This window comes from Trachemys scripta, chromosome 9 (assembly GCF_013100865.1).
Source record: "Trachemys scripta elegans isolate TJP31775 chromosome 9, CAS_Tse_1.0, whole genome shotgun sequence".
Classification (NCBI taxonomy): domain Eukaryota; kingdom Metazoa; phylum Chordata; order Testudines; family Emydidae; genus Trachemys; species Trachemys scripta.
The window spans coordinates 72,563,911-72,591,860 of NC_048306.1; the positions used below are offsets into that span (position 1 = coordinate 72,563,911).

General features: G+C 38.5%; 2 protein-coding genes across 5 annotated transcripts in view; one reads left to right on the forward strand and one right to left on the reverse strand.

Moving 5' to 3' along the window:
• The window catches only part of TRPC1 (transient receptor potential cation channel subfamily C member 1), a 38,397-nt gene extending 28,700 nt beyond the window's left edge, over positions 1–9,697 (forward strand). Inside the window, exons 10-13 of one of the 3 annotated variants that reach the window (XM_034781525.1) lie at positions 1,345–1,520; positions 3,321–3,522; positions 4,119–4,313; positions 6,580–9,693. In XM_034781525.1, the coding sequence (XP_034637416.1) occupies positions 1,345–1,520; positions 3,321–3,522; positions 4,119–4,313; positions 6,580–6,807 (801 nt within the window). In that variant the 3' untranslated portion in view covers positions 6,808–9,693. Of the gene's footprint in view, positions 1–1,344; positions 1,521–3,320; positions 3,523–4,118; positions 4,314–6,579 lie in introns of all 3 variants that reach the window. The other 2 variants (XM_034781527.1, XM_034781526.1) reach the window with 2 other exon arrangements.
• A 3,973-nt stretch (positions 9,698–13,670) lies between these two features.
• Positions 13,671–27,950, reverse strand: part of PCOLCE2 (procollagen C-endopeptidase enhancer 2) — a 50,051-nt gene continuing 35,771 nt past the window's right edge. For both annotated transcript variants that reach the window (XM_034782289.1, XM_034782290.1), the window contains 4 exons: positions 23,732–23,883; positions 19,794–19,877; positions 16,012–16,179; positions 13,671–14,238 (listed from right to left, as the gene is read on the reverse strand). In XM_034782289.1, the coding sequence (XP_034638180.1) occupies positions 14,108–14,238; positions 16,012–16,179; positions 19,794–19,877; positions 23,732–23,883 (535 nt within the window). In that variant the 3' untranslated portion in view covers positions 13,671–14,107. The remainder of the gene's footprint in view (positions 14,239–16,011; positions 16,180–19,793; positions 19,878–23,731; positions 23,884–27,950) is intronic.

Below are 27,950 nucleotides of genomic sequence, written 5' to 3' on the forward strand. Positions count from 1 at the left end.
TCCGTATTAAATGCTACATCTGCTCTTAAAAGGAACTTGATGAATTGGTGTTAGCATTATTGTTCAGATGCAGCACACCCCGATGTTTGTTGCTCATTTGCACTTTGTCATCTGCATTAAATTATGAGTGCAGGATATTGTGTGCAAATTAATGATTTACCATTTATTGAAAGGCAGTAATTTGCATTGTTAGTACCTGAAATTTTTTCTTAAACATTTTGTTTTGCCTATAATAACTTAAATTGTTTTTCAGAAATCAGTTTAACTGGTTTAAGGAAAACCATTTGTTTTACGTATTTTGTAACACATTAATTATCCTGTAGCCTAATTGATGGATTGGTGTATTGATTATTGGTTAATTTCTTAGGCCACCGTAGTCAATAAGGGTTCAGTCTAATAAGTGGCTACAGCATCAGAAAGATTATTAACAATGTCATTAGAATGAGAGATTGAGGAAGCACATGAGAAACAGCTGCAATTTATCACAAGTCCCTCTATTAACAAACCCACGAAGTAGATAAAGTTTACAGTCCCACAAACACTGAAATACAACAAAAGAAAGGGTGCAAAGTGTTAGCTCTATGATTGGCATCACTCATTTTTGCCTCTTGCTGGGGAACCCTGAAGTGTCACTCATTATCTTCCTCCACATCTTCGTCACCCTCATCGCCAGTAGATATCATCCTAGCGTCTCCTAAGACACGCAGGCCAAGATACAACTTTTATAATATGCTGTGCTGACACTCACTGGGGTTCATACATATTTCTGGAGGTTTCAATCCCTTTTCCTTATTTGAACTTCCACTCCCCACTACTTTTGGGATGCTCCACTTTTCATAGGTTAACTTGTTAGTTCCCCTTATAGTTGTTAACATGTATGTCACCAGGACAACTTGCTGACTGACACCCGATGTCTGCAAAAATCCCCATAAAACTCTAAGCAGCTTCATCTGGTACATTGCAATATATATTTTCTAAATATTAGCAGTTTAACACATGTATTCCTGTGACTGTTTCATCTTGTGATCCAGGGTAACTCCTCAGACAGCTGCTCAAATCTACCTGTTTTTAGGCCTGAGGCCTTGTTTGTCTAAGCCTAACATCTTACAGGCCTGTTGGTTATGTGTTACAATGTTAAGAAATACTTACATTTCATCTCTATTTCCTAAATATACCTGATATTGTCTGTTCTTGGCTACAGTCCTGAATTCTGATACAAAGGTATTGACATTAAATTTAAAAATGTCGGGTTCACAATATTTTTTCTGGTAGGGATTGAGTGAAGGAATATTGATAAGTTATTAATATTTCATTGTTAATGGAAATTGGTAATCTGTTCCACAGATTTCAATGGGGCAGATGTTGCAAGACTTTGGAAAATTCCTAGGGATGTTCCTTCTTGTCTTGTTCTCATTCACAATTGGATTGACCCAACTGTATGACAAAGGATTTACTGTAAATGAAGAGAAGGACTGTGCAGGGATCTTCTGTGAACAGCAAAGCAATGACACATTCCATTCGTGAGTTTTAGAATGTGAAATAAAATATTAATTTAAAAAATCTGCTGCAGGACATTTACACTGACTCTGCAGGATATTTACCTGAGTGGTGTATGTATACTGGAAAATTATGACCTGGATTCACCATAGTTGCAGCTCCACCAATGGTATCAACTGAACATTAATGTATTGGCAGGTCTCTAAGTAAGGATAGATAACACACTGGTAGAAACACAAGCATCAAGTCTATTCACCAGTACAACGTGAGTGGTTTGAATTTCACAAAAAACAGTGTAGACTCAGCCTATTGAGGTTAAAATGACGTTCCCTAACACAATTAAGAAACTGTTTCCTACTGTCCACACTTGTAATTAAAAAAAAGGTATAATGTGGGCATTTCCACTTATAGTATACAACAGTACTAGCACGCTGTTGTTACAGTGCAGGCGGTCTGTGGAGTATTGTGATTCCCAACAATCCATTATGAAATTCCATTTTCTGTGATATTTAAAACTAGTACTGGGATAAAAATTTGCCTACAAGCTTGGTAAGCTTTTATTTAGTTATTTATTTAGTGAGGTAGACAAATTTAATGCATATGATGTGAGGAGTTAATAGCACCAACTTGAGCAAACAAGTACTGGCATTACACAAGCTTTGCTCTACTTATTGGATTAGTATTTGGATATCAAGTGATGAAAAGCTACTAGCTAACCTACATTGCTGCCTACTACAATTGGTTTTTATGCTTGTAAGTACAAAATTGTAAAAGAAGAAACATAGAAAAGTTTCAATTTACAGATACTTTCTTCCATTTCAGTCAGCTAAAGATGTCTTTAAAATTTTTTTGAAGGCTGTTAAAATAATAATATAAATTGGACTGCTTTGGTATTTTTTAAATTGTAGAATGACAGAGACATTAAATTTGTGTATGCACAGTGACAATTTTTTCATAATTCTGATAAGCAGAAAATTTGCACACTGTGGGTTGATCCATATGTTCCTTCCTACATTAACAACTTCAAGATGAACTATAAAGACTCAAAAATGTTTTTTTTTTTCTAAACTATACCTGTTTTAAACTGTAGTGATTAGAAATTTGAGGTTCATTGTATTTTTTATATTGTGAAGTGTCTCCACAGCAGCTGGGCATTAAGTTGAAATCAAGGTGCCTTGAAGATATATACTACAGTATGGCTTATAAACTCAGTGATCTGCAGATAATAAAAATGTTTCATATGCCTCCACTGAGATTATAAAGTTGAATTACTTGGTGACTGTCTCTCTGGGAGAACTAGAACTTCTTCAGTGGTAGTGTTTCATTATTATGTTGATCAGTTACCATTAAATACTGAACCTCACTTGTATAGGACCTGATCCAAAATTCAGTAAAGTCAATCAGAGTCTTTATAGTCACTGTGTTGGGCATTGGATTAAGCCAATGTTGCATCTAGATATTGTCTATTTTTTTTTTTTTTTTTGGAGGGGAAGGGTTGAGAAAAAGTATTTTAGGGAAAACTACTATTTGAAATGTAATGATTTGAAATGGAAAGAAAAGCTCATCACTTAGGGCCAGATTGTGATACCCTTACTGACAAGTCTGTAGCACTTTACTCTATAAATAGCCCTGCTGATTTGTGGGACTGCTTATGATGTAAAGAACTATTCAACATAAATAATAGTATCCGTCTGGCCCTTAATTAGTAATAATTGAATGAGGCTGGCAGTTCATGCTGAATAATTGAATTCACATGTTAATTTTTTACATTTGTGTGAAGGTTTTTTAATGTGATCTAACCATAGATTATTTTGTTTTTGTAGGTTTATTGGCACCTGCTTTGCTCTGTTCTGGTACATATTCTCCCTAGCACATGTAGCAATCTTTGTCACTAGATTTAGCTACGGTGAAGAATTGCAGTCTTTTGTTGGCGCTGTTATTGTTGGTACCTACAACGTAGTGGTTGTGATTGTCCTTACCAAGCTCTTAGTGGCAATGCTTCATAAAAGCTTTCAGCTGATAGCAGTAAGTAAATTAATTATGTATTATTTTTTAAGTCAAAGTGTCAGCAATGTTCTTGGTGCTGTACAAGAGAGAGTTAGTCTCTACACTGAGGATTCTAGTCTAATGACTGATTGTGGAAACACACACATGAGTAACTTTATGCATGCAAATAGTTTCTATGAGTTCACATGCATAAGTATTTATAGGGTCATGAACTGAATGGCAGAGATCAGACAAGAATGTTTGGCTTGTTTATTTTCTCTGTTTTAATTGTATCAAAGTATTGTAGTGTTACAATTTTTTTAAGTGCGGACACGTGGGAATTAAAGATGAAGTCTAATGGCAGCTGAGTATAGAATCAGTTTTTGTCAGTTCATTGAACCTTTTGGTTATTTTAGATATTTTTTTTAAATGCATTTAACATGTGAGTTATACACACGAGTAGTTGACTTTTTTAATGCCATAGCATATATTGGTGAATTTATTCATTGTTTGTGTTTAAGGTACTGGAAAATGTAAACCACATAAAGTTACTAACATAAATTCTCATAACATATTTTTTTACAGACTCTCTTGTTCATTTTACCACTGTTATCTTAATATTTCTGATATTTTAGAATCATGAAGACAAAGAATGGAAGTTTGCTCGTGCCAAGCTTTGGCTTAGCTACTTTGATGATAAGTGCACACTACCTCCACCTTTCAATGTCATTCCCTCTCCCAAGACTATCTGCTATCTCTTCAACAGCCTTAGTAAATGGATCGGCTCTCATACTTCAACTGGCAAAGTCAAACGTCAGAATAGCCTAAAGGTAAGAAATTGTCTGGAAAGTTAAGTGTATGTTAACAATCATACAAATATTCCGTGCTAAAATGAACCTAAGAGAATTTATCTTGTTGTCTACTCTGGAAGTTCCTATCATGCTGTGGGTAGTATCATAAATAAATCACAATAATATATTCTAAGTATAGTCTTAGTTATATTCAAAATAATGGTTAAGCTGATAGGGGATTCAGTTGATGAAGAATTAAAGAGTAAGAATATAATTGCCCATCAACATGATTTTTATGGAAAATAGTTCTTATCGAACAAACCTGATGTAATTCTTTGAAGAGATTATAAGTTTAGTTGATGAAAGTAACTTAGTAAATGTAATATACTTAGGTAAGATCTTTGATGTAGTACCACATGACACACTGATTAAAAATTAGCACTATACAATATCTGCAGAGCCCACATTAAATGAAATAAGAAGTGGCTACCTGATGGAGCTCAAAAAACATTGTCAGTGGGGAATCCTTATCAAATGCGGGGAGGGAGGAGGAGGATCTAGTGGGGTTCTACAATGATCAGTAAAAAGCCTGATGCTATTCAGCATTTTTGTCAATGATCTGGAAGTAAATATAATCCACTGCTGATTAAATTGGTGGCTGACACAAAGATTAGTTGAGTGGTAAATAATGATGACATACAGAGCAATTTGGGATTGCTTGGTAACCTGGGCCCATTCAGACAAAATGTGTTTAAATACAGCCAATACAAAGTTATACATCCAATAATGCAGGCCATACCTGTAGAACAGGGGACTGTAAATTCTGGAATGCAATGATTATGTAAAGGATTTAAGGGTCCTGTTGGACAAGCAACTCCAGTGTGATACTGTGACAAAAACAGCTAATGCGAACTTTGGATGTATAAATAGGGAAGTAGTCAGCAGACATAGGGAGGTGATTTTTATCTGTGGATACGGGATCGGTGAGATCAATAATAGAATACCATGTAACAGTTCTGGTGCCTGCATTTTAAAAAGGATGTTGAAATATTGAAGAGGGTGCAGACAAGCACCATAAAAATGATTACAAGGCTGGAGAAAATGCCCTACAACAATGAGAGATTTAAAGATCTCAGTCTGTGTAGTTTCTCAGAAAGAAGATTGACTTGATTACAGCATATAAGTATCTTCACAGGGAGAAAATATGGGATACTAAAGGCTTATTTAATCTAGCGGGAAAAGGCATGACAAGAACCAGTGAAGGCTGGAAGCTGAAGCCAGAAAATTCATTGTTTAAAATGTGTTCCTCATTTCTAATTTGAAAGTGCTTAACCTTCAGAACGAACTACCAAGAGAAGTGGTGGATTAGGTCTTCAAATAAAGATTGGATGTCTTTCTATAAGATGCTTTAGCCAAACACAAGTTATTAAACTCAAGATGGGGTAACTGGGTGAAATATAATGGCCTGTGATATAGAGAAAATCAGACCAGATGATCTAATGGTTCCTTCTGGCCTTAAACTCTGTTAGTCTATGAATCCAAAATATAACTCAGCACAGAACAGGAACAAAACAAATTATTTCAGATTTTAATTGAGGTTTTTAATTAAGGCTGGCATAATTTTCATGTTTCAACAAAACAAAACCTGCTCATCAAATATTTAATGGCCCTGCTGCTTGATGTAAAACCTATTAACACTTTTTTCTTCAGTGCTGAAATTTGTAATAATTTTGAAAATGGTGCAGTTAGAATATGCTGAAGGTGGGGGGAGGGGGACAACTAATTTTAAACATGTCACATGACATGTCAAAATAAATAACCAAAAAAGGAACACTGGAGTCTCTTAATTTTTTTTGGTTTTACATTTTCTTTAAATAAACATAGTTAATGTACCCTATAATTATGTATACTAATTGCTACTGCTCCTTCTTGCAGCCAAAAATATTTCAAGCAAACCAGATTGAAAGACTGTACAGAACATACATTTAAGTACAGAAATACTATTAATGACTAGATGATGAAAATCTCGTACATCTGTATAACTTTTTCCAAGCCAGATAGATTAAAAGACCTTTGTTTCTGCTTCACAAATTGGGCATTGTAGGCCTCATTTTTATCTCAAAAGGCTGCACACAGTGTCACATACATGTACACAAATTGAGAATTGGTACATACGGATTTCCAATTTGTGTGCACATATGTAATGCTGTCTGTGCAATTGTACACAGGCTTCAGGGCTCAAAAATTAAATAAATACATTAAAATAAATCTCTTTTGTTTAGTAAACCTGTATATTTGTTTAAAGGAATGGAGAAATCTGAAGCAAAAGAGGGATGAGAATTACCAAAAGGTGATGTGTTGTTTAGTCCATCGTTACTTAACCTCCATGAGACAAAAGATGCAAAGCATGGATCAAGCAACTGTGGAAAATCTCAATGAACTGCGGCAAGATCTATCAAAATTCCGAAATGAAATGAGGGATCTGCTTGGCTTTCGGACATCTAAATATGCTATGTTTTATCCAAGAAACTAAGGTCCAGATTTTAAAAGGAACATGTCTAACTTTAGGTACTCACAGTTGAAAGTGTTGGCCTAAGTCTGTTGCCAGACCAAATAGAAAAGCAAATTTTTTGCACAACCTTAAATTTGAAAATGTATTTGCATGAGTTTCAGCTAAGTTCAAAAGATGTGGAAATGAATGCAAAAACTGTCATTCTTTTAAGCTCTTTAAGTGTGTAATGTACAGTATGTAAAATATGTATATAGCATTTTACAAGAAATGTTCCCCAAAATATGGATTTTGACAGGTCACATTAGCTGTCGGGCTTCATGTCTTCATAGCTGGCATGTTGCATTTATTTCCCCTATATTTGCTGTTATGTCCCTCTTGGTTACTGTTTTTTCAAGTTGTGGGAAAAGATGGAAATCTTAACAATACTTAAAAATATACCTGGTACTTTCGTAATAGAAATTTAACCAGTATATGATTTAAAGTAGGTTGCAAAAGACTCCATGACTCTGAAAATGGTTTTGTACATGATGCTGTTGACTGAATATTAACAACTGTAAAACACTGAGAAATGAAATTTGTGATTTGTTCCCTGAAAATTGCAGGGTGCTGTGCATGCTGAGCTCTGGACATAGAGCCAAAGTAAGCTACCCATCTCCAGAACTTTCATGGATCCATTTAAAATAGTTATGTCCTCTCAAAAACATATTAAGATTTTTCAGGTAGCACCCTGTGTGTACATTTGCAATATGCAACTCTTGGGATTTGGGAATTTTTTTTAAAATTAGTCTCTTAATTTTGAGTAGTGTTCAGAAAACCTTGTGTATCTGGATTACACACAGTTGTTCTTTGGCATAGGAAAACGTATTTTTTAACAAGAATTAGATATCGGTCTAGAGCATGAATGTTACTTGTTTGCCAGGCTAAATATTTCTTGTCCATTAAAACAAATGGAAATACTGTACAATTATTTCTATGTAAGAACATACACTATGCCTGGACATTGGAAGATGTGCATTCAGAAGGCTCTCTTTTAGAGTATGTATACACCACAGCTGTGAACATGTTTTCCAGCACAATAGTAGTCCTGGGCAAATTCTGCACCAAAAAAGTATTAAAAATTCTGCAACAAAAAATTTAAAATGTTGCGCACATTTTAAAATTCTGCTAATTTTATTTGTCAAAATAACACTACATAATAACGCCAGTTTAATTATTTTGATAATTTATTTCTAAATACCTATCAGCAAGTATGTCAGTAACAATACAGACACACACAAAATTTCCCCCAAGAGTAGAAAGTTTAAAGAAAGCCCTATGACAATCCAGTTCCTGTTTCTCTGCCCCCTTCTGCCCCCAGAGCCCAGCTGCAGGGCCTCCTTAGCCCAAAGATGCTCCCCCCAGCCCAGACACCTGCCCCCTTACTCCTTAGAACCCAGGGAGAAACAGCCTGATGCTCACGGCCATCTCCTTCTCTCAGGGAATGGAAGCTGCTGGGAACTCTCTAGCTCCCTCCCCCTCCGCCCAGCAGTGTCTTCTATGTGTGAGAACTGGGCTCTGCTGAGTCCAGCGGCCCCTAGTGGCAACCAGCAGCACTGCAGCCCATTTCTGGGTGGGGGAAGGAAATTCTGCATGCACAACATGAATTTCTGCAAAATTCTGTATTGCGCAGTGGCGCAGAAGTCCCCCAGGAGTAACAATAGACAGACTTGCTAAAAGTAGCAGCGTAGCTCCGGGTAGCATGGGTGTGGCTTTTTCTAACCATCCGAGTATGTATCTAGGGAGCCCAGGCAGGTTTGTACTCAGGCAGCTAGCCCAAGTTGTTGCCCACACTACCCCAGCTACACAGCTATTTCTAGCACACTAGCCTGAGCAGAGCTAGCATGTGTCTGGCTACTTGTGTTGAGAAGCACCCTCCCAGCTGCAGTTTAGATGTACCCTGTGAGAGATTTTTTTTCATATCCTATTTTAAATTTATCTTGATATTTTATGTTCTTCCTGAATGCTGCCAACTGTAAGATGTTTGTATCAGAATTATTATTGAACATCATAATTATTTGTGAGTTTTATTCTGCTTACAATGGAAAGTAAGGGCTTTGAGTTTTCTGTGATAGAAGGTACAGTATATCTTCATATGCTTGTGTATAATTCAAGTTGACAAACTATAATTGAGAAAATGTGAGACTCCTGTATTTTTTTATATGAAAAAAAAACACATTATATTTATGACAGTTAGAGGATTGTTTGGCAGTAATACTGTGGAGGCAGTGTTCTCCTAACAGTCTGGGTTGGATATCAGATAATTAGTGAGTTTTAAGGCCAAAAGGCGCAGGTAGCCACAGTGGCCTATAACCATAACTGATCCTGGGGCTGATAGAGAGATGGGGCTTTTGTCAGTGTTCCCCCTTCCGAGGAAGTTCTTATAAAATATTTCTTGTAAAAGTAATATATTTTCTGTACTATGGAATTATGCATATCCCAAGTGGGGTTTAAACATCAGGCCTTTTGATCTCCTTCTATAGAGAGATTCTGAATTGTTCATCAGCTTTTTAATTTGAATGACTACGTTCTAAGACAAGAGGATGATCAAATTCTTAACTTGGGTGGTGAGTGGTGTTAGTATATAATCCAAACATAAAAGCTGTGCACTGTATATGTTTTGTCATATACTCCAAAAAAGGAAAGGAAGAAAAAACAATTTGAAAAATATGGTTGTATTAGATATTAATAAAAACATATACTTGAAACAAATATTTAGGAGCGAGCTTATCATTTCCAATGCATTACACACCACATCAAGATATGTTAGTCTAGGAATTTAAGGAAGTTGGCTGGAAGCTATAGATACCCATCTATTAATATTTCCACATTATTCCCTTTGTCTGTCTGTAAGCCTTTTCTCCTTTTACCTGCCCAATAGACTATAGAACTATATTATGCAAAGGCATTTCTTTGGAGTTGGGGAAAAAAATCTAGTTTTCTTTTGCTTCAGATTTTCATGTCTATAATCATAAAAATGTTAGCAAAAAGAGATGTCACATAGTCCATCCCTCTGCCTTGAGATGGGATAAAATATACCTAGAAGTGTGGTTCAGGTTCCTGTAAAGCAGAGTTTTATTCTCTATGGTACTTTAGTCACAACATACATTTTAGTGTGTTCATTGTATTTGGGACTTGGAGGTGGCTGTGGTCCTCATGTCTTTCTCCTTGGGCACAAATAAAGTAGAGACAAGTAAATGACCTTTCTGGGTAATGCATATTCAATCTGGTCATATTCTTCAGACTTCTGTCTCTCAAGCTTTTAAGAAAGAGATTGATTGATTGTTTCTTACTTGACAGCTTACTGTTAAATCACACCTGTTTCTCTCATACTGCCACAAGAATGGAGTTGATGTTACAGACTCCTTTCAAGCCATAGTCTTGAACAGATTTGTTGATCTTCAGTTAAGGTATTGGCATGGATGTGACACTTGGTTTTCAGATTTTCTGGGCTTCATCCAAGAAACATTTATTGGACCATTAGGTAATATGTGTATTTAAAAAGCCTGGAAACACCTGACTGAAATGTGCCTCTCTGAGGAGAAAATAGTTCTCTTCAGCTCAGTGACAAGAGCTTATGCAAGTCTAGTAATTCATTCTTCTAGATGGTGCTATGGCTTCTGAAATTAGAATGTAAACCTTCAATATGCAAATGATGGGATCACATGGAAAGTAAGGGCTGGTGTATTAACAGGACTCTTAGTCTAGAGGATCTGCCATTACCTTTTACTGTGGATTATTTGGTTTCTGTTACCAACATTAGGAGTATTTTCTCTACCGAAATTAATTTAGTGGCCATTTCAGCCTCTTGACTTAGAATCTTGGGTATTTTTTCTTGTCACATGATTCCATCTACTTGTCTCCATGGCTCAACTGCAGCACAAATGCTCTCAACCGACACAAAAAGAATATAGCAAGAAGCTTGATTAGAGCTAATTTAGCTATAGGATTTAGGAATTTCTTCATACAAACTGCAATACTATATAAGGCATGACAGCAGCAAATGTTTCTGCTAATGAGACTGTTGAGGTATGCTGACTTCTTCAGGTTCTTTTATCTCTTTCCTTTCAAGTGAGTTGTCATTTTGTCTCATAGGAAATTTCTTTGTCTTGAAAACTAATTTCTCCTTTATATTCTGTCACATAAAAATCCCCTTCTCCTTTTTAAAAAGCACTTTCTTCATGCCAATATAATTTCTAGCAAAGGGTCAAGAACAGAGATGTTTGACTTTCATTCTGTTTCTAGCTAAAATGGTTCCCAGAGTTTGTATCTGCTAGTTATCTTCCTTTGGTCGTATTTGGTCTGTCACAGACTAGATGTAAGTGACTGCATGCCAAATTTACTATTTCTAAATTTATATTTGGAATCACTGTCCCCTAAGCAGTCTGTTACTTTTTAAAATTTTGTACTTTGCTCCAATGCAAGTGGGGTGGGGGGTGGGGGCGAAGAGACAGGTAAATATCTCAAGCTAGTATTTAGAAAATCCTTAACAGGATGAGGGATATCTGTGGAATAGGGCTTCCTCAGCAAGAAAAGAGAAGCTGTTTCTAGAAAAGCCCTGGAAATAAGGCGATATGTTCAGGCTGTGAAATTCATGAGGAGGGGATGTCAATAGTAGCTGGGTCAGGAGCCCCCTCTGCCATGAGTTGAGAGAAGAGATTTGTAGTAAGCTGTTGGACTCTCCCGGCTACTATCGAAAAGCATCCCCCCCCACCCCAAAACAAACCAACAAAACTGCCTATGTTGGTGATGGGGGAAAAAAAACAACCCACCAGTACAGGGATGATGCCATCCAAAACAACTATTGTGGAAGTGAGTCAGGCACCCAAGTGTTAGTGGCTGTTGTGAGGCTGGGGAATACATTGAACAGTGATTAACAAAGTAATATCTAATATTTACATCGGGGAGGGCAAACGTTTTGGTCCGAGGGCCACATCTGAGTATGGAAATTGTATGGCGAGTCATGAATGCTCACAAAATTGGGGGTTGGGGTGCAGGGGGCATAAGGGCTCTGGGGTGGGGCTGGGGATGAGGGGTTGGGGGTGCAGGAGGGTGCTCTGGGCTGGGACCGAGGTGTTCAGAGGGCAGGAGGGGGATCAGGGCTGGGGTTGGGCATGGGTGCAGACCATGAGGGGTGCTTATCTCAAGCAGCTCCCAGAAGCAGTGGCATGTCCCCCCTCCGCCTCCTACACGGAGGCGCAGCCAGGCAGCTCTGTGCGCTGCCTGTCCACAGGTGCCACTCCCACAGCTCCTATTGGCAGGGAACCTCGGCATAGGAGCCAGAGGGGGGACATGCCACTGCTTCTGGGAGCCACATGCAACGGGGCAAGCCCCGAACCCGGCTCTCCGGTGGGAGCACGAGGGCCGGATGCATAGTCTCTAACACAGAGATTAGAACAGTTGTGTTCTCTTCTCCCCCCATCCTGTAAGTAGGGGAGAGTACACATGGCTTCCAGAGCACTGCATGAGTGTAAAGGTGTCACCAAGCTGTTGTCTAGGCGTGCAAGTACCAGAATACATAAAGAGTCTACACATGAACCAGTATTTGAAAACTAAGTGTAAAACTGGAGCATGACAAATGTGGTTTGAAGACAAATGTCACTTTAAGAACACCAAAGTGGCAGAGGCAGCTTGGTTTAGTGGGTAGAGCAATGGCTGGGGAATCAGGAGACCAGGCTTCTATTGCTGGCTCTACCATTAAACTGCTAGGTGATGCTGGGTAAATCATTTCATCTCTATGTCCTCCCCCCTTTTTCTGTGTTAACTCTTCAGAGCAGGAACTTTCTCACATTCATTGTGTGTTTGTTCTGTACAATCCCTAGTATAATGGGATGTCAGTCTCTGTTGGTGTCTTTAGGCACTACCATCATGCAAACAGTGGTGGGGAGGGAAACATTTTAGAGACATGATTTTCAAATTGTTGTCCCTTTAAGAATTCTCTCTTTCTATTTGGTTATGTTTAAAGTCACCTCTTTAATCTGAGGAATCCAAGGGATAAACTGACCTCTGGACAGTATTTATTGAAAAGGATGATAATTTCTTAAGCGCCCAAGGAAGCCTGAGCGTCTATTATCACATACAATTTGTCAGTGACAAAGTTCAGGCTTTGTGTAGTTGTAGAATCAGAAATAAAAACAATTTGTCTGCCTTCCACAGACCTGTTGTTCAGTTTCTCCATTATGTTTCAGTGAAATCTACATTCTTCCATCTACTTTAATGTGAGTTTTTATTTCAGAATAAGGATCAGACAGGATGCAATGGACAGAACTGATAGCAGTAACTGGCGTTGTATCACAAGCATCTGCCTGCCAGTCATCTCCTTTCCTTTATGTATAAAGGCTGATGATGTGGGAATACTGTCTAACAGAAAATGAATCACTCTTACTTTGTAGCATTTCTTTCTTCCACATCAGCCTATGGGGACAGCTATACTACCATTTGCATCCCCACTACTAAGCTGTGTCATTCTGAATCTTGGTCTCCCATTCTATGAAAGATGAAAGCATACTGTTTGCAGGCATAGTTCAGTGGGCCTGGACTGGTTCCTAGCCCTTACCTATGTAGTGAAGGTTAACGATATCATTTGGCTTTTATTTGTGAAATACTGAAAAATAAAATAAACAATGTAGATAAAACATCACTAGGTAAAAGCATTGCATTGTAGTAGTTTCAGATTTTTAAAAGCCCTAATCCAATTCCCATTGACTTTAATGTAAATGCTATAAAAAAAGTATGCTACCATTCTTGCTATGCCAGTCCCAGAGCATCATAAGCATGTAAATGATCAGAGATTTTCTATTTTTAGCATGCCCCACTTAATACATGGAGAACTTGATAATTCCTTGGTGTATTGTGAGGTTTTAAAATATTTTATTAAGCATAGATAATAATGCAAGAACCCATATAATAAAACAACTTTAGAAGAAAAAGCTAAGTTAAAATGAATTACTATAAATATTGCACTTATTCTTATTTTACATCTGCACATAACTCATTCCTAAAAAAATCCTTCTGAGACAAGTATAAATTAACAGCTTCAAAGGAGTCAGAATTTGGTATGCTTCAGATCAGATGGCTATGCTGCAAATCTTGCAGTTTAAAATTAGGGATCTATTCTCCTCTATATATTTATGTAATTGACAGTGCCAGTTACATGGTTATATGTAAGGGACAGTAGACTGACAAGATCTTTTTGGTTATGGTCAATTTTATCTTCCTGATTTTTTACTGTTTGGAAATTGTTCCTCACACAGCGATGACAGAATGCAAGTACAGGATTCACATTTTAACATCGTTTGTTTTTCAAGGTGTTCAGGATCTTTTGGTTCTTAGTCTTGAAACTCATGATAAAGTTGCTGGGCAGGACTTTACCTCTGCCATCTTCTTCTAGCTGGCCCATGATGATGTAGTTTAGACCTACAGAAAGGAAGGTGACGTAAGACAAATCTCTTTCTAAACATAACTTGGAAAGAATAGTTCTACTCTTGTGGGCTCTATTTACACAGGTAGTGCTGCATACATTGCATAAAAGGTGCATCCCCCACCTTCTGTTAAAAAGTAAGTTTTGGCCACCTTATATAATTTAAGTCCTAACTCAGCTAGTTCGATTCTTACCTAGAGAAGAATGCGTCTCATCCCGTTTAAATTTGTCTAATAAGCTCATATACATTGACAGATATGATTTTAAAAGCCAGTTGTCACAAGTATCCTCCAGTCCCAGGGCCGCAGCGGAGGTCCAGGTGCTGGGGCTTCCCCTGTGCTTCTGCGGGGGACCAAGGTTGGGGCACTAGGGCTTCTCCCTTCCCCACCCACACGGCGCTTTAGCCGGAGAACGGGGTTGGGCATGGAGGCTTCCCCTGCAGCCCCACAGCTTCTACCAGGGACAGGTGTGGGGTGCTTGGGGTTTCCCCCTGCAGGGGCTTCTGAGGGGGTCAGAGGCTGCTGTGGGGGGTTTCCCCTCTCCCGCAGCTTCTGCCAGGGATGGGATTGGAGGGCACTGGGAGGATGGATTTCCCTGCCCATCCAGTGTTGCTGCCGCGGAGTGGGGTTGGGGCATGGGGGCTTTCCCTTCCCCGCCTGCCCGGCGGCCTTCCCTTCCCCGCCTGCCCGGCGGCCGGGGCTCTGGGCTTCCACCTCTGGTGCCAGATTTTTTCTGTGGCCTCCCCAGTTGGTGGGGGTCCCTGGGCATGGGCCCTGTGGCTAATCTGCCACTGTGTCTGTTTGCTCAGTCAAGGACATTGTTATATCTCCCAGATATCCAGATTCCAGGCAGCAAAAATTAATTTCTGACTAGGATTCCTTCTTCGGTGCTGGCCATTTTGGATACGTGTTGGAAATACCAGTGGCAGACTGAGTGTTTTGCTTTATACTGTGGTTAAATTTTCTGATTTTTCCCTGTTCTGGTTCCATTGTTGGTTTCTTTGTTGCTTTTTACTACAGCTTACTCAGGAGGCAGGGTTGAGGTCTGTTCTCAATTTCTTGTTACTATGAAACTTTGTCCAAGCATTTCTTATAACAATACACTTGCCAACTTGATTACATTTTATTGGCTGTTGCCTTGGTTGACATACCTGATACAGAATTTTGTTTGGTATGGCTGTAGTGATGTACTTGATATCGAGTGGGTTTATTACTATTAGACTGCCTGTCAGGTAGTTGAGGTAGGGAGGTATTAGGTAAATTAGTACAAAACAGCTATGGAGGAGGAGAGGTCATTGTGCTTTCAAATGTGCTCTTGGTTGTCGTATTGAGTACTCTTAGGTTTAACCTGTTTGCATTTTCCCTATCTAAATAACTGCATGTGAAAACAGGCTCCCAAATACTGAAATCCAGTTAAGCTTTATTTAGGAACACCAAAACAAGTTCCTGTTGATTTTATTAAAATCATATAATGATACTGAACCACTGCATCAATGAAGTTGTAAGAATTGTTTCACCTACAATATCTATTGGATTTAAAGTCTATACCTAGGTTTTACACTCAAGTAGATGTTTATCTATGAAGTCTGTCATGTGGATCAAGTGATTCTGAAAACAACTGAAAATGCATTATACCATTAGGTAGTTTTTTCTTGAAATTAGTAATTCTAATACATTAGCTGACTAAAATTGTTAAAGCTATGAAAATGGAAGCCATGGTGAGCAAAGTTTTACAGAAACCTAAAGCAGTTATTTGTCTCATTTACTTACCTCTCCTGATGAGAGGGCACTGCTTACAAACAACAATGATCTTGGCACTCATATTCTTGCCTGCTTGCTGGATTGCTAAATTTCCTTCCTTATATACATTTATGATTGATATTGTTGCATGTAAGCTGCCGCCCCGCGTGACTGCTGTGATAACAGTTCCCGTTATTACTAGAAGAAAGAATATATTAGTTTTCAGTATCATGTTTATTCTGATAGGTTAAAAAAAATTGTCAGTCTTGATGAATGCCCCTTTAACTCTTGCTTATTTCTAAAGGGTAAGAAGGTAACAGAAATACATTATCAGCCACCAAAATGAGGGCTGCAACCTATTTGCAAAATATTGAGGTCTGTCAAAAATTGAACTGTTTCCAGAAAACACCAACAACTTGGAAATCCAGTTCTAAGTTTTGATACTTTAAAAAAGTAACTAACATCATAGAGTTGAAAAAGGGACCCACCACCATATCATCTAGTCTGACTTCCTGTGTATCACAGGAGGTTAGACTTCATGAACCCTTATTTTTTTCTTTCTGATCTTTAAAATAGTTGGAAATTCTTACACTCATCATTTAATTGTCTGACACTGGGCTCCTGCATCATCCATATCTCTTTTTTAAGAAAGAGGCACCACTAAGCTCACATGCCCAATAAAAAATATTTGACCTGATTTTTCAGAGATGCTGACCGCCCACAGATCCCATTGATGTCAACGGAACTTGTGGGTATGTAGGATCTCTGAAAAACAGAAAATCAAACCTGTTTGTTTTCAGACATATTTTAGTATATTTATGGTAAGAAGAACCTCCTACCTGCTGTTTGAATTGTGAGACTACTAGGCTGCACAAAACACCTACACCTTTCTTTAGAAGGTGAACTGCAAAGCAAGAAAAACGTGCCCTTTTTATTTACTATTTAAGATACATAAAGACAACCTCTAAAGTTTTTAGTACATTCTTTTGGATGATTTTTCTCCTTTCTTCCCAATAGAAATATCAGGTCTTGTCATCCCTGTTTTTGCTCGAGAGTTCTTTGGAGCACTGGAGAAATGGAGTGGGATAGTGACATGACAATAGGCTGAAAGCAGAACTGCAGTTTTCTTCAGTGTCAAAAGGCAATGGTGGATTTTAGGGCTTGACTCCTATCTCACACTGGTTTTATATTTATGGAACTCCACTGACTTTAGTAATTCACAGACTGCCACTTAAATTTAAGTCTATATAATGTCACTATCCTAACTCTTGTTTTCTAATCCTCTGAAGAGCCCTCAGCAAGAAAGAGACACGACCTAATATTCATAATATAAAGAAACAAGCAGAAGAAAACTTTAGGCCATAATTATGAAAGGAACAATAAACGGTACAACTATTTTTCTCCTTTGCAGTTCACCTTCGAATGAGATCAAATAGATCTTGAATTATCTAATACATGCTGACTGAACAGTTTAAACATTGATCTGAACTGTTGGTTACACCAAACATTTGTGAAATTATGTATTCTTTTAATTTAGAACTTCTTGCAGTTATATGAGGTGAAAGTCTCATCACAATAGCACTATCGATATTACATTAATGGAGACTAAGAAAACACACTTCTAAAGATCAGCTACCAAATATTACAGGTATACAAAACATATAAAAAGAAATTGCTCTTATTTTCCAACAGGTCAAAGCCAGCAAAATTAAAACCTTCTGCATTAATTCAAAACCTAGATCACATACACAAACATTTTAGTAATCTTACTCTTATTTTAAAGAGGAACAAACTTCAAGGCACCAGAAGCTGGGTGAAGTATTAAAAGCTGTTCACTTGCCCTACGGGATAGAAGAAAAGTGCCTTGCATTGTGTCACTCAATGGCCAAAAAAACCTTTGACCCAGATCATGGGCTGTGATCAAGTTGTTGCACAGCTCAATAAGGGGAGCAAACACCATGGCTTAAGGCCATTTTCAGGTCTCTCTGATCATGAGCCAATCTGCATTGGGGGCAAATTAGAGAAACCTGAAGACTTCTCTAATTTGCACCAGCAGCCACCTCTCTATGCCGGCAGACAGGAAGGGAAGTGGCATAAGACATTACGTTATGGCCCTATGCTATCTAAGGATCCACCTGTGAGGGGATTTTTCCAGGGCCCTCAAATCTGCTGTCTTTAGGGCTGTTTTGCTATGGCAAAGCTATGCACAAAACTGCACCCAGTGGGAAAGACAATTAGCAATATGCTCACTGGATTAGCTTGAAAGGCTACTGTGAGCAACTTTCTTTGGCCGAGAGGATGGTGGCCACAACGTGAGGTTTCAATAACCGTAGAAGGGAGTGAGATTTAAAAAGAGGGTTCCAACAGTAATATGGGGGAATCACCTCGTGAGGTAACTAAACAAAGTCACTGACTGATAGTACTGTACAAATACAGTAAAACACCATTTACCGTATATACTCAATCATAAGCCGGATCGTTTATAAGCCGAACCCCTCCCCCCCAGATGGATAAGTAAAAACGGAAATTTTTTGTATAACCTGTTCATAAGCTGACCCTGTAATTCAGGTGTCAGCAAACTTTGGCTCCCGGGCGATCAGGATAAGCTGCTTGGGCCGAGATGGTTTGTTTACTTCTAGCATCCGCAGGCACGGAGGTAAACCTAAGTAAACAAAGTGTCCCGGTGCCCCAGCTGCTTACCCTGACAGACCGGGACAGCAACTGGTGGGGAAATTTGGGGGGGGGAGAAGCTGGGAGTCAGGGGAGTAACCCTGTGACCACCCCCCACATGACCCCACCCCTAGCCTAGGACTCCCACACTCTCCCCATCTCATCCCTTCCCACTTATCTGGGGAAGGCCAGGGGAGGATGTCTCTGACCTGGCTCAAGCTGCTCCGGCAGGCTGGGCAGCAGAGCCACAGCCTGCTCCGGCGGGCCAGACCAGGTGGCGCGGCTGCAGCATGTTCCAGTGGGCTGGGCCGGGCGGCACGGCCGCAGTGTGCTCTGGCGGGCCGGGCGGCACGGCCACAGCCTGCTCTGGGGAGCGGGGCCAAGTGGCACGGCTGCAGCCTGCCAGCGCCGTAGCTGCAGCTGCTTTGGAGGCTGGGGGCAGAGCAGCGTGGCCAGAAGCAGAGAGATTCTGGCCCTGCCTCTTCCCTTCTGTCTCTGCTGGCTGTGCTGCCTCTCCTTGCTTCCTCTGTTGGGGGGAGGGGCTGTGTCCCACCTCTTCCTCTCTATACCCGTTCATAAGCCGACCCCCTTCTCTGGTGCTTCCCTTTTTTACTAAAAAATTCGGCTTATGAATGAGTATATATGGTAATCACCAGTAATTTATATCTGAATAAGAAAAGTATGGCTTATAGGCTTTCACAGCTTCTCCATATTTCACCTTAGGTTATTTAAAAAAATATTTTGAACGTCTACAAACTGAATTATGGAATAGTGAGTAATGCAAGTACGTACAGCAAACATATTGTTGTGAATAAAATATATACAGGCTGTTCCAGCAAGACAGTATGCAAGCGCAGTACCTGAGTCGACACTTTCATATAGCAACAGTTCACCTTCTATGTAGTCATTTGTGTTTAGACTGAGAAAGTATGTTTGTTTCTGATACACAGTCACTGTCTTTACTTCAAAACATCTCCAGGAATGTATTGAGTCATAGATACGTAAGAGAGAGAGAGTATGATATGAAAACATTTCTTTGCATGCTAATGGCAATTTACAACTACATTCTCTGTAATTCCTCAGAGACTAAACACATAGCCCCAAGTCACTAATTATAAAGAAATAAACTTTGTCATTCTTACCAAAGTTACTTGAACAGTAATTGCTCTCAAGAGTCCCATTCCTTCTACATTTTTGCTGGCAAATGGCAACTGTAGGTTTCAAAGCTTTTTTTCATAGGACAAAAAAAAGTAAATGAGTAAAATTGATATTAAGTGTATTTAAACATTCTAAATAATATTTTCAAGATTCTTCCTGGTATTTTCAATCTGCAAAACTAGATTTGGGATTCCAAGGGATGAATTGCCTGAAGATGATTTCAATAGTCGTCTTCTTCCAACTTCCTCACCCAATCTTTATTGGATCTTTTTTATTATATACATGTTGTCTTCACGTATCTGTTTTAATGGCCATATTAACTGAACAGAACTGAAAACACCTTGTACAATCCAGAATGCATACTATAAATATAGAGATTTCAGCTGCCCACTTGGTTTATGAGGTTACATAACTGCACACAATAAACAGTCAGGGGTACAACTAAAACCTGTCTATAAGGCATCAATTTTTTAGGAAATATTTGGTGGCAAAGTCATGAAATAGGCTAGTGCAGCCTTAATTAATCCCTATTGTGTCTATGCATTCAAGTATAAATGTTAAGTGATGTGTGTGTGTTGGAGTAAATAGGGATGCCAAGATGGCATTAAAAATGATGGCAACTTTATTGCTGAATAGTCTTAAATTTTGTGGGTTTACAACTTATCACTGTTCATGTTCTTTTAATGCAGTTTTTCTTTATTTATAGTAACAATTTGCAATAACATTTATATTTGACAATGTAATGTGATCTGAGACATGCATTCAAATTATCTCCTTGTCTTCTTACCCAGTGCCATGCTGTCTTAACAGTATACTTAAAATACCATCATTGAGACACAATGTTATAGTTATAACTAGACAGCCTCCTTCAGACAGAAAAGATAATCTTGCAATTAAAGTACTGCACTGCGACTCAGGTGATCTGGGTTCAATTTCCTAACTCTGCTGCTATTCTGTGCGACCCTGGATAAGTCACTTAATCCTTCTGTGCCTCAGTTACCCATCTGTAAAACAGTACTTCCTTTCTCCCTCTTTATTCCTTTTGTCTATTTAGAGAGTATGCGTGAAATGCATATTAATGATTGGGTGAATGCATCACAAAATATTTTGTCAACTATGATTTAGTGTGCATTCATGATACTTAAAGGTATACTAGTAAGTGTAGTATATGTAGTAGTACTGTATATTTTGTAAAAATAATAAAATCTGGTTGGTACGAGACCTCATTACAGCATATGAGAAGTGGGAAGATGCTTGTGTGGATGAGAAATGTTGCAATTTAGCAAAGCATGAACTGGAGAGGGTCTGGCTGTAGTTAATTAAACCTTTAATTGGTATCAATTTTATCTGTAGCTATACTGTAAGCAACATGATTTGACCTATACAGTGAAATTAAAAAAAAAAAACTCTCATAATGCAGCATTATGTGAAAACATTTAATTGATAGTCACTGACCTTGTCATAAACAGATAGTTCAGGGTTAATGCCTCTTTTACCTGTAAAGGGTTAAGAAGTTCACCTAGCCTAGCTGACACCTGACCAGAGGAACCAATGGGAGGACAAGATGGTTCAAAAAGAAGGAGAGAAGTTCCCTTTGTCTGAGTCAGTTTCAGCCGGAGTGGAAAAGATCAAGGAATCAGTTCTTATCAGAGTAGTGACTATTAGAAAAGGAATAAATAGGTTTTGTTTATTTTCTTTTTGTAACTTGTCTTGCAATTAGGGGAATAATCAAATTGGGTATTCTTTTGTGTAACTTTTAAGTTTTGCCCAGGGGAACGTCCTCTGTGTTTTGAATCTGTTGTCTGTGAGAGTAGCTGGTATGCTAATCTCTCCCAGAGGTTTGTCTTTCACCTTTCTTTTCTTTAATTAAAAGCCTTCTTTTTAAGAACCTGATTGATTTTTCCCTGTTTTTAAGATCCCAGGGGATTGGGTCTGGACTCACCAGGAATTGGTGGGAGAAAGGAGGGTGGATGGTTAAATTCTCCTTGTGTTAAGATCCAAGGGTTTGGATTGGTATTCACCAGGAAATTTGGTGAAGAAGTCTCTCTAGGCTACCCAGGGAGGGAAAGGTTTTTTTTTTTTCGGGGGGGATAGAGTTTCCCAAATGACTCAAACTATTTGGGTGGTGGCAGCCAGCCCAGATCTAAGCTGTTAATTGAGCTTAGGGGTTCACATGCCGGTCCCCATATCTGTACTCTAAAGTTCAGAGTGGGGGTGAAGCCTATGACAGACCTACTTTTAATCCTTTGAAAACTTCATGGTTTTTCAGTACTTTGCCATGTTTCCTAATAATAATGGTTCTGTAAATGTGTATAACTAAACATGATGGTTAATGGAAGTGCATGCTAAAAGTTAAACAGTCACTAATTGTTTAATAAGTCTAATGAAGGGATGAACTATTTTGATTTGCAAGATAATAAATGCCTGTTATTACTAAGGCTTCTGTTACCAACAAAATATCCACAATGTTTCTCCACATGCCATTCAGTAAGTCACCAAAAGTTTAAACTGTGGAAGGTTATTGGTCATACAGGTCTAAGCCATGGAGAGCAAATCACAAATTGAGTGTTCTTCCTGTTTGTCTCTTCCCAACAAGCTCTCCTTTGTGGTTACCTCTGAGTCTGTTACATACTCTGTGAGATCACTAGTGGACTGGCTTTATTTTTAACATCAATGGTGCCACAAGGACTGGTTTAAAAAGCTTAGAACAAATTAATAAAGCTTACCAAAAAAAAAAGTTACCAAAATAGATGAATGGGCCCCTTGATGTAAACGGTTGAATATCAGACAGCTGACAAGTTTAGGGACTGGCAAATATGGGAAGTAACAACTTAAAATAGAGAACTTTATGTTGAGGAAGAACTCCATTAGTTGTTACTAGGGTTCCCTCCACTCTCACGTCAGAGTTATCTTTTATAGTTCATTATTTTGATTTTTAAAATGTTTGTTTTCTCCCCAAGACTATTTTTAACAGCTTTTCATTATATATTTTCAGCACCACATCTCTGACAACCCTTCTGAAGTCTTTGTTATCATGACAATTTGATCTGTTTTAAATACAAATCAACCCACATGCTGTAAAAAACATCATAAATAATTTGTGTGTATGCTGATGTTATTATACATTTAATCTCTCACATTCAGGATATGAAGATTGCAAGCATTAAGCCCTTCAGAATCCCAGCAATGAGGTGATTTTGGCGAAGCATATGGGAAACTTCCCTCTGATCTTAGACACACTGTCTATATTTAGGCAAATATAAAAGGAACGCTCTCATTTTTAGTATTGCATATTTCTTTTACAACACACCGCCACAATCTTTTGCGCAAACCTAATCCGAAAGATAAAACATTGCTGTGATGTTGCCAGTAGGGTCTAATGAGAATTCAGCTGGCGTCTGCATCATTTGTTAGATCTCACCAACTGGACAAACAGAGACAAGTATGGTCAATTTTTACATACAAACTCATCCTGAAACGATTTCATGGTTTCCTCAGAAGTCTAAACCAGAACAATTTTCAGAAGAGTAACCAGAATTTTATTTAGCATAAACAAGAAATCAGTCTTGCATTACACTATGTGAGTACCATGGTGAAAGTTACTTGCTAGCTATCTGCCAGAAACATGAGCAAATGTAGGAAATGCTACTTCAGACTTTCTGAGCTAACATTTTTCTCACCTGTGACAGTTACAGGCACAGGAAACTCTAGACTGGAGGAGTTTTCTTTAATGATGTTAAATGGATTCTAGTGACTCCCCTGGGTGCATTAATTTTCATCCACTCCCTCAACATTTTTAATACAAACAAACCACAAAACCAAGTTCTGCTTTTTCACATGTTTTTTACTACAGTTTCCCTTCATCCTTCCTTCTCCTGGAGTGAATTCTTCTTCAATATAAAATAAAACCAGTACAACTTACTTGCTGTTGCAGGGGGAGTGGTCGTAGCTGGAACTGTGGTTGTGGGTAACTTTTTGGCTCTGAATTTATAGTGACCAATAAAGCCATCAGCAGTTAAACTTAAATCAGACAAGAACTGAATGAGCAACTCATTTCGTTCAGATATAATGGGCCTGAAACAGAAGAAAATACTTTGGTTGTATGCCTTTAAACCAGGAAGTTTTTATAACATTCATAGCACAAAATGATTAAATATTTAGCACTGGATCTCAAAGCAGGCAAGCATCATTATCCCCATTTTACAGACAGGGAAACTGAAGCACAGAGGTGATGAAAGTTGCCCAAGGTCACCCAACAGGCCAATGGCACTGGCAGAAATAGAATCCAGGTCTGAGTCACAGCCCTGCGCTCTATCCACTAGGCCATAGAGCTCTGAAGAGCTACAGTATTATTTTCAGTAGGTGACAGTAATTTTCATTGTTATGGGAAACTGTTTTCAGGAGACTCACTCAAGCAAACTTTAACTGGAAACAAAAATAGAAAAGCAGTTCAATATACCAGTCACTGATCGAAAGGCAAATTATTCTATCAGTTAGGCCTGATCCTGAAAAGATTTATGCACGTTACTTTATGTACATGACTAGTGCCATTCCCTTCAAACTGACACTCTGCTAACAAATATTCTGAAGATATGGCTTCACTGGGACTATTCTTGAGCATAATGTTAAGCAAGTGTATAAGTGATACCAAATTAGGGGCCTTACAGCCATGCAGCACCTTTGGTTTCAAGGGGGCTGCTTAGGATGGGGAGAAGAATAAATCAAGGCTAAATGCAACTCATTTTTTGGTGGTGTTTGCTCACATTTCAGATACTCGTACTTGGATCAGAGATAAGTTCATCAGCCAGCTCTTTCTGTTTTATCATACAATTAATCATAAATACCATATTTCTAAGACTAATCTCAAAATGAGTGCTGTTAAATTCAGCTTTGCCTTTACAACAGCACCATGGAAAAAGAGCAATAATGACTAATGAAAAGGAGGGAAACATTTCAAAAGTCCTTGGTAACTGGCTAATATGGGGGAAAGTCTTTTTTTCCCACACTCAAATGAAAAATTTACTAATCATTTTTGAAAGGATGGAGAAATTGAATTTAATAGTGGATTCTGAAATTCCTGGAAAAGTAGAACAGTAAGTAAAGGAAAAGTTCAGGTATTATTGCCTTCTATGGGTTTAGCTTTTTTTCCAATAATTGGGTATATACCCCCAAATCTCAACACAGCCAATTGAGTTTTGTTGTGGTGTTTAAATGTAATGTATAAATTTAATACATATGATTGCAGACACCTCTGTTAAATAGTTGCCATTTCATCACTAGTGTTTGTATAGCACCTACCATAGCAGGACCCCAATGCGGATTACCTCAGGGTACTACTGTAATTCAATAAGAGCTTCTGTGACTATGTTTTTTGCTGCCACAGCCCATCTTGTCGTGTACTGGGTGGCAGCAGTGCATTCTCCTTTCCCCTCTCCTACTTCTTCTGCACTTTTTGGAGACATCCGTTTGATTTTCATTAAGAATTGTTAATATGCATTTTACATACAAAAGAAGGGTCACAAGGGAAGAGTAGGAATGGGAAAGACAATAGAAACAAAATGAAAAATATTCTTATGGGAGGAAGATGATAAGAAATGGATTTAAAAAGTAAATCTTATAAAATTATTATGCCTGCCTCCCTACTACTCAACAAATCCGATAGATGTTTGTTTTTTTCATAAGCCTTAAGTGGCCGTTCTTAATATTCCTAATTAGGCCCTTAAAATAAAACCTGTGAATATTTCCATTTTTGGCTGATATTCCACAAGTGAAATAGGACTTCAGTTAATTGTGGGTTTAACACTCTCTCTCTCGTGTTATTTGGAATTCTGCATCTAAGAGCTGATTCTGGAGTTGCACAGAATTTGCTCTTTTGCCACAAAGTTGGCACAGAGCAGTGGAATTACAAGAACCCTGAGTATTCGCTATGTAAAAGCTATGCTCTGATTGCAAAACACTAGGAGTAAAAATAAATATCGGAGGGATATTTTACCTATCTATGCACATCACATCATCTTCTCATTTGAATTACATTAATACTGCACAGGTGATACTAGTTACTTATAACAAGATTATACTGCTGGCTAGCTGGAGAACAATCTTTTCAACTGTATTAGCTTAACTGCCTAGGGACACTGTTGTTATTGTTTGTACCAGACTTTGCTACTTACTGGGAATACACTGTTTAAAAAAAAATTATGATTACTGAAAAAGATCTATTAAATTGCAGGTTTTCAGTATAATCTTGATTTCTAGATGGTATAGTGATTTGTAAGACAGAATCAGGTGCAAGGTTATAGTGGATTGCTCACCTAGAGTGCAATATGAGGTAGAAAGTAAAATGCTTGCAAACACATGAGGAGTGCATGGATCCAATACAACTGTACTCTTGAAGTGCATCTGTTCTGTTACAGTGGTTTTATGTTATTTGTAACAATTGGTTAATGAGCTCTGTCTTGTGTAATTATTGAAAGCAGCCTCAAAATTTAACCCCTCTTTCAAAAAGCTAATATTTTCATTGCTGTCCTTTGAGTCTATTCACTTCCTGCACCCTCAGTGCTCCACAGCACCTGGCTTTTCATTAGAGGAGCAGGGGACATTGTTATACATGTGTCCATCAGAAACACCAGTATAGAGCAACCTTACAAAATTCTATTTTCCTACTGTCTGGCGTGCATAAATTACTGTAATTCTGTTCTGCAGAGTCAATCCTGCATCCCTGAAGTCAATGGGTGAACTGCCTTTGACTTCAATAGGTACTGGATCAGCCCATCGTAGGCTCTTCATTTTACTGAAGCACTGATGTAATTTATGCATGCATTCTAATCTGATCTTTTGACTTGTCCTAGGTTTTTAATGCATATATTCTCTCTAGCACGAGGCTTGTGTCTTATCAGTTATTTTGCCATTTAAAATGAAGAGATGGAATACTGGAATAGCTTACCTTGAACTATGTTTTAATACACAATAGATATATGGTTATGAAGAACCATCTAATTTTGGCCTTTATGATATTATGATAAGCACCATAAAATGTACTATAAACTTGCTTATGGTAAACCCCAGAAGATATAGCATGCACTGGACTATATCAGCAAATCTGAACACTGACTCAGACTGCTGTCCCAAAGGCAACCAGCAACTCTGGAGTCTGCATTCAAAATGCAAGATGCTACTGATCAGAAGCATAAGAACATAAGAATGGCCCTACTGGGTCAGACCAAAGGTCCATCTAGCCCAGCATCCTGTCCTCCAACAGGGGCCAGCCCCTGTCGTTCATTCCCAGCTGCTGGCAAACAGAGGCTAGGGACACCATTCCTGCCCATCCTGGCTAATAGCCATTGATGGACCTAGCCTCCAATCATAGCTCCCCTTAGCTGTCTCTTTTCCAAGCTGAAAAGTCCCAGTCTTATTAATCTCTCCTCATACGGAAGCCGTTCAATACCCCTAATCATTTTTGATGTCCTTTTTCTGAATCTTTTCTAGTTCCAATACATCTTTTTTGAGATGGGGTGATCACATCTGCACACAGTATTCAAGATGTGGGCGTACCATGGATTTATAGAGAGGCAACATGATCTTTTCTGTCCTATTATCTATCCTTTTCTTAATTATTTCCAGCATTCTTTTTGCTTTTTTGACTGCCACTGCACATTGAGTGGAAATTTTCAGTGAACTATCCACAATGATTCCAAGATCTTTCTTGAATATAAATAACAGCTAATTTAGACCCCATCATATTATATGTATAGTTGGGATTATGCTTTCCAATGTGCATTACTTTGAATTTATCAACCTTAAATTTCATCTGCCATTTTGTTGCCCAGTCACCCAGTTTTGAGAGATCCTTTTGTAGCTCTTTGCAATCTGCCTGGGTCTTAACAATCTTTAGTAATTTTATATCATCTGCAAATTTTGCCACTTCACTGTTCACCCCTTTTTCCAGATCATTTATGAATCTGTTGAATAGGGCTGGTCCCAGAACAGACCCCTGGGGGACACCACTATTTACCTCTCTCCATTCTGAGAACTGACCATTTATACCTACCCTTTGTTTCCTATCTTTTAACTAGTTACCAATCCATGAGAGCACCTTCTCTCTTATCCCATGGCAGCTGTTCTCAGTATACATAAAAACTAGG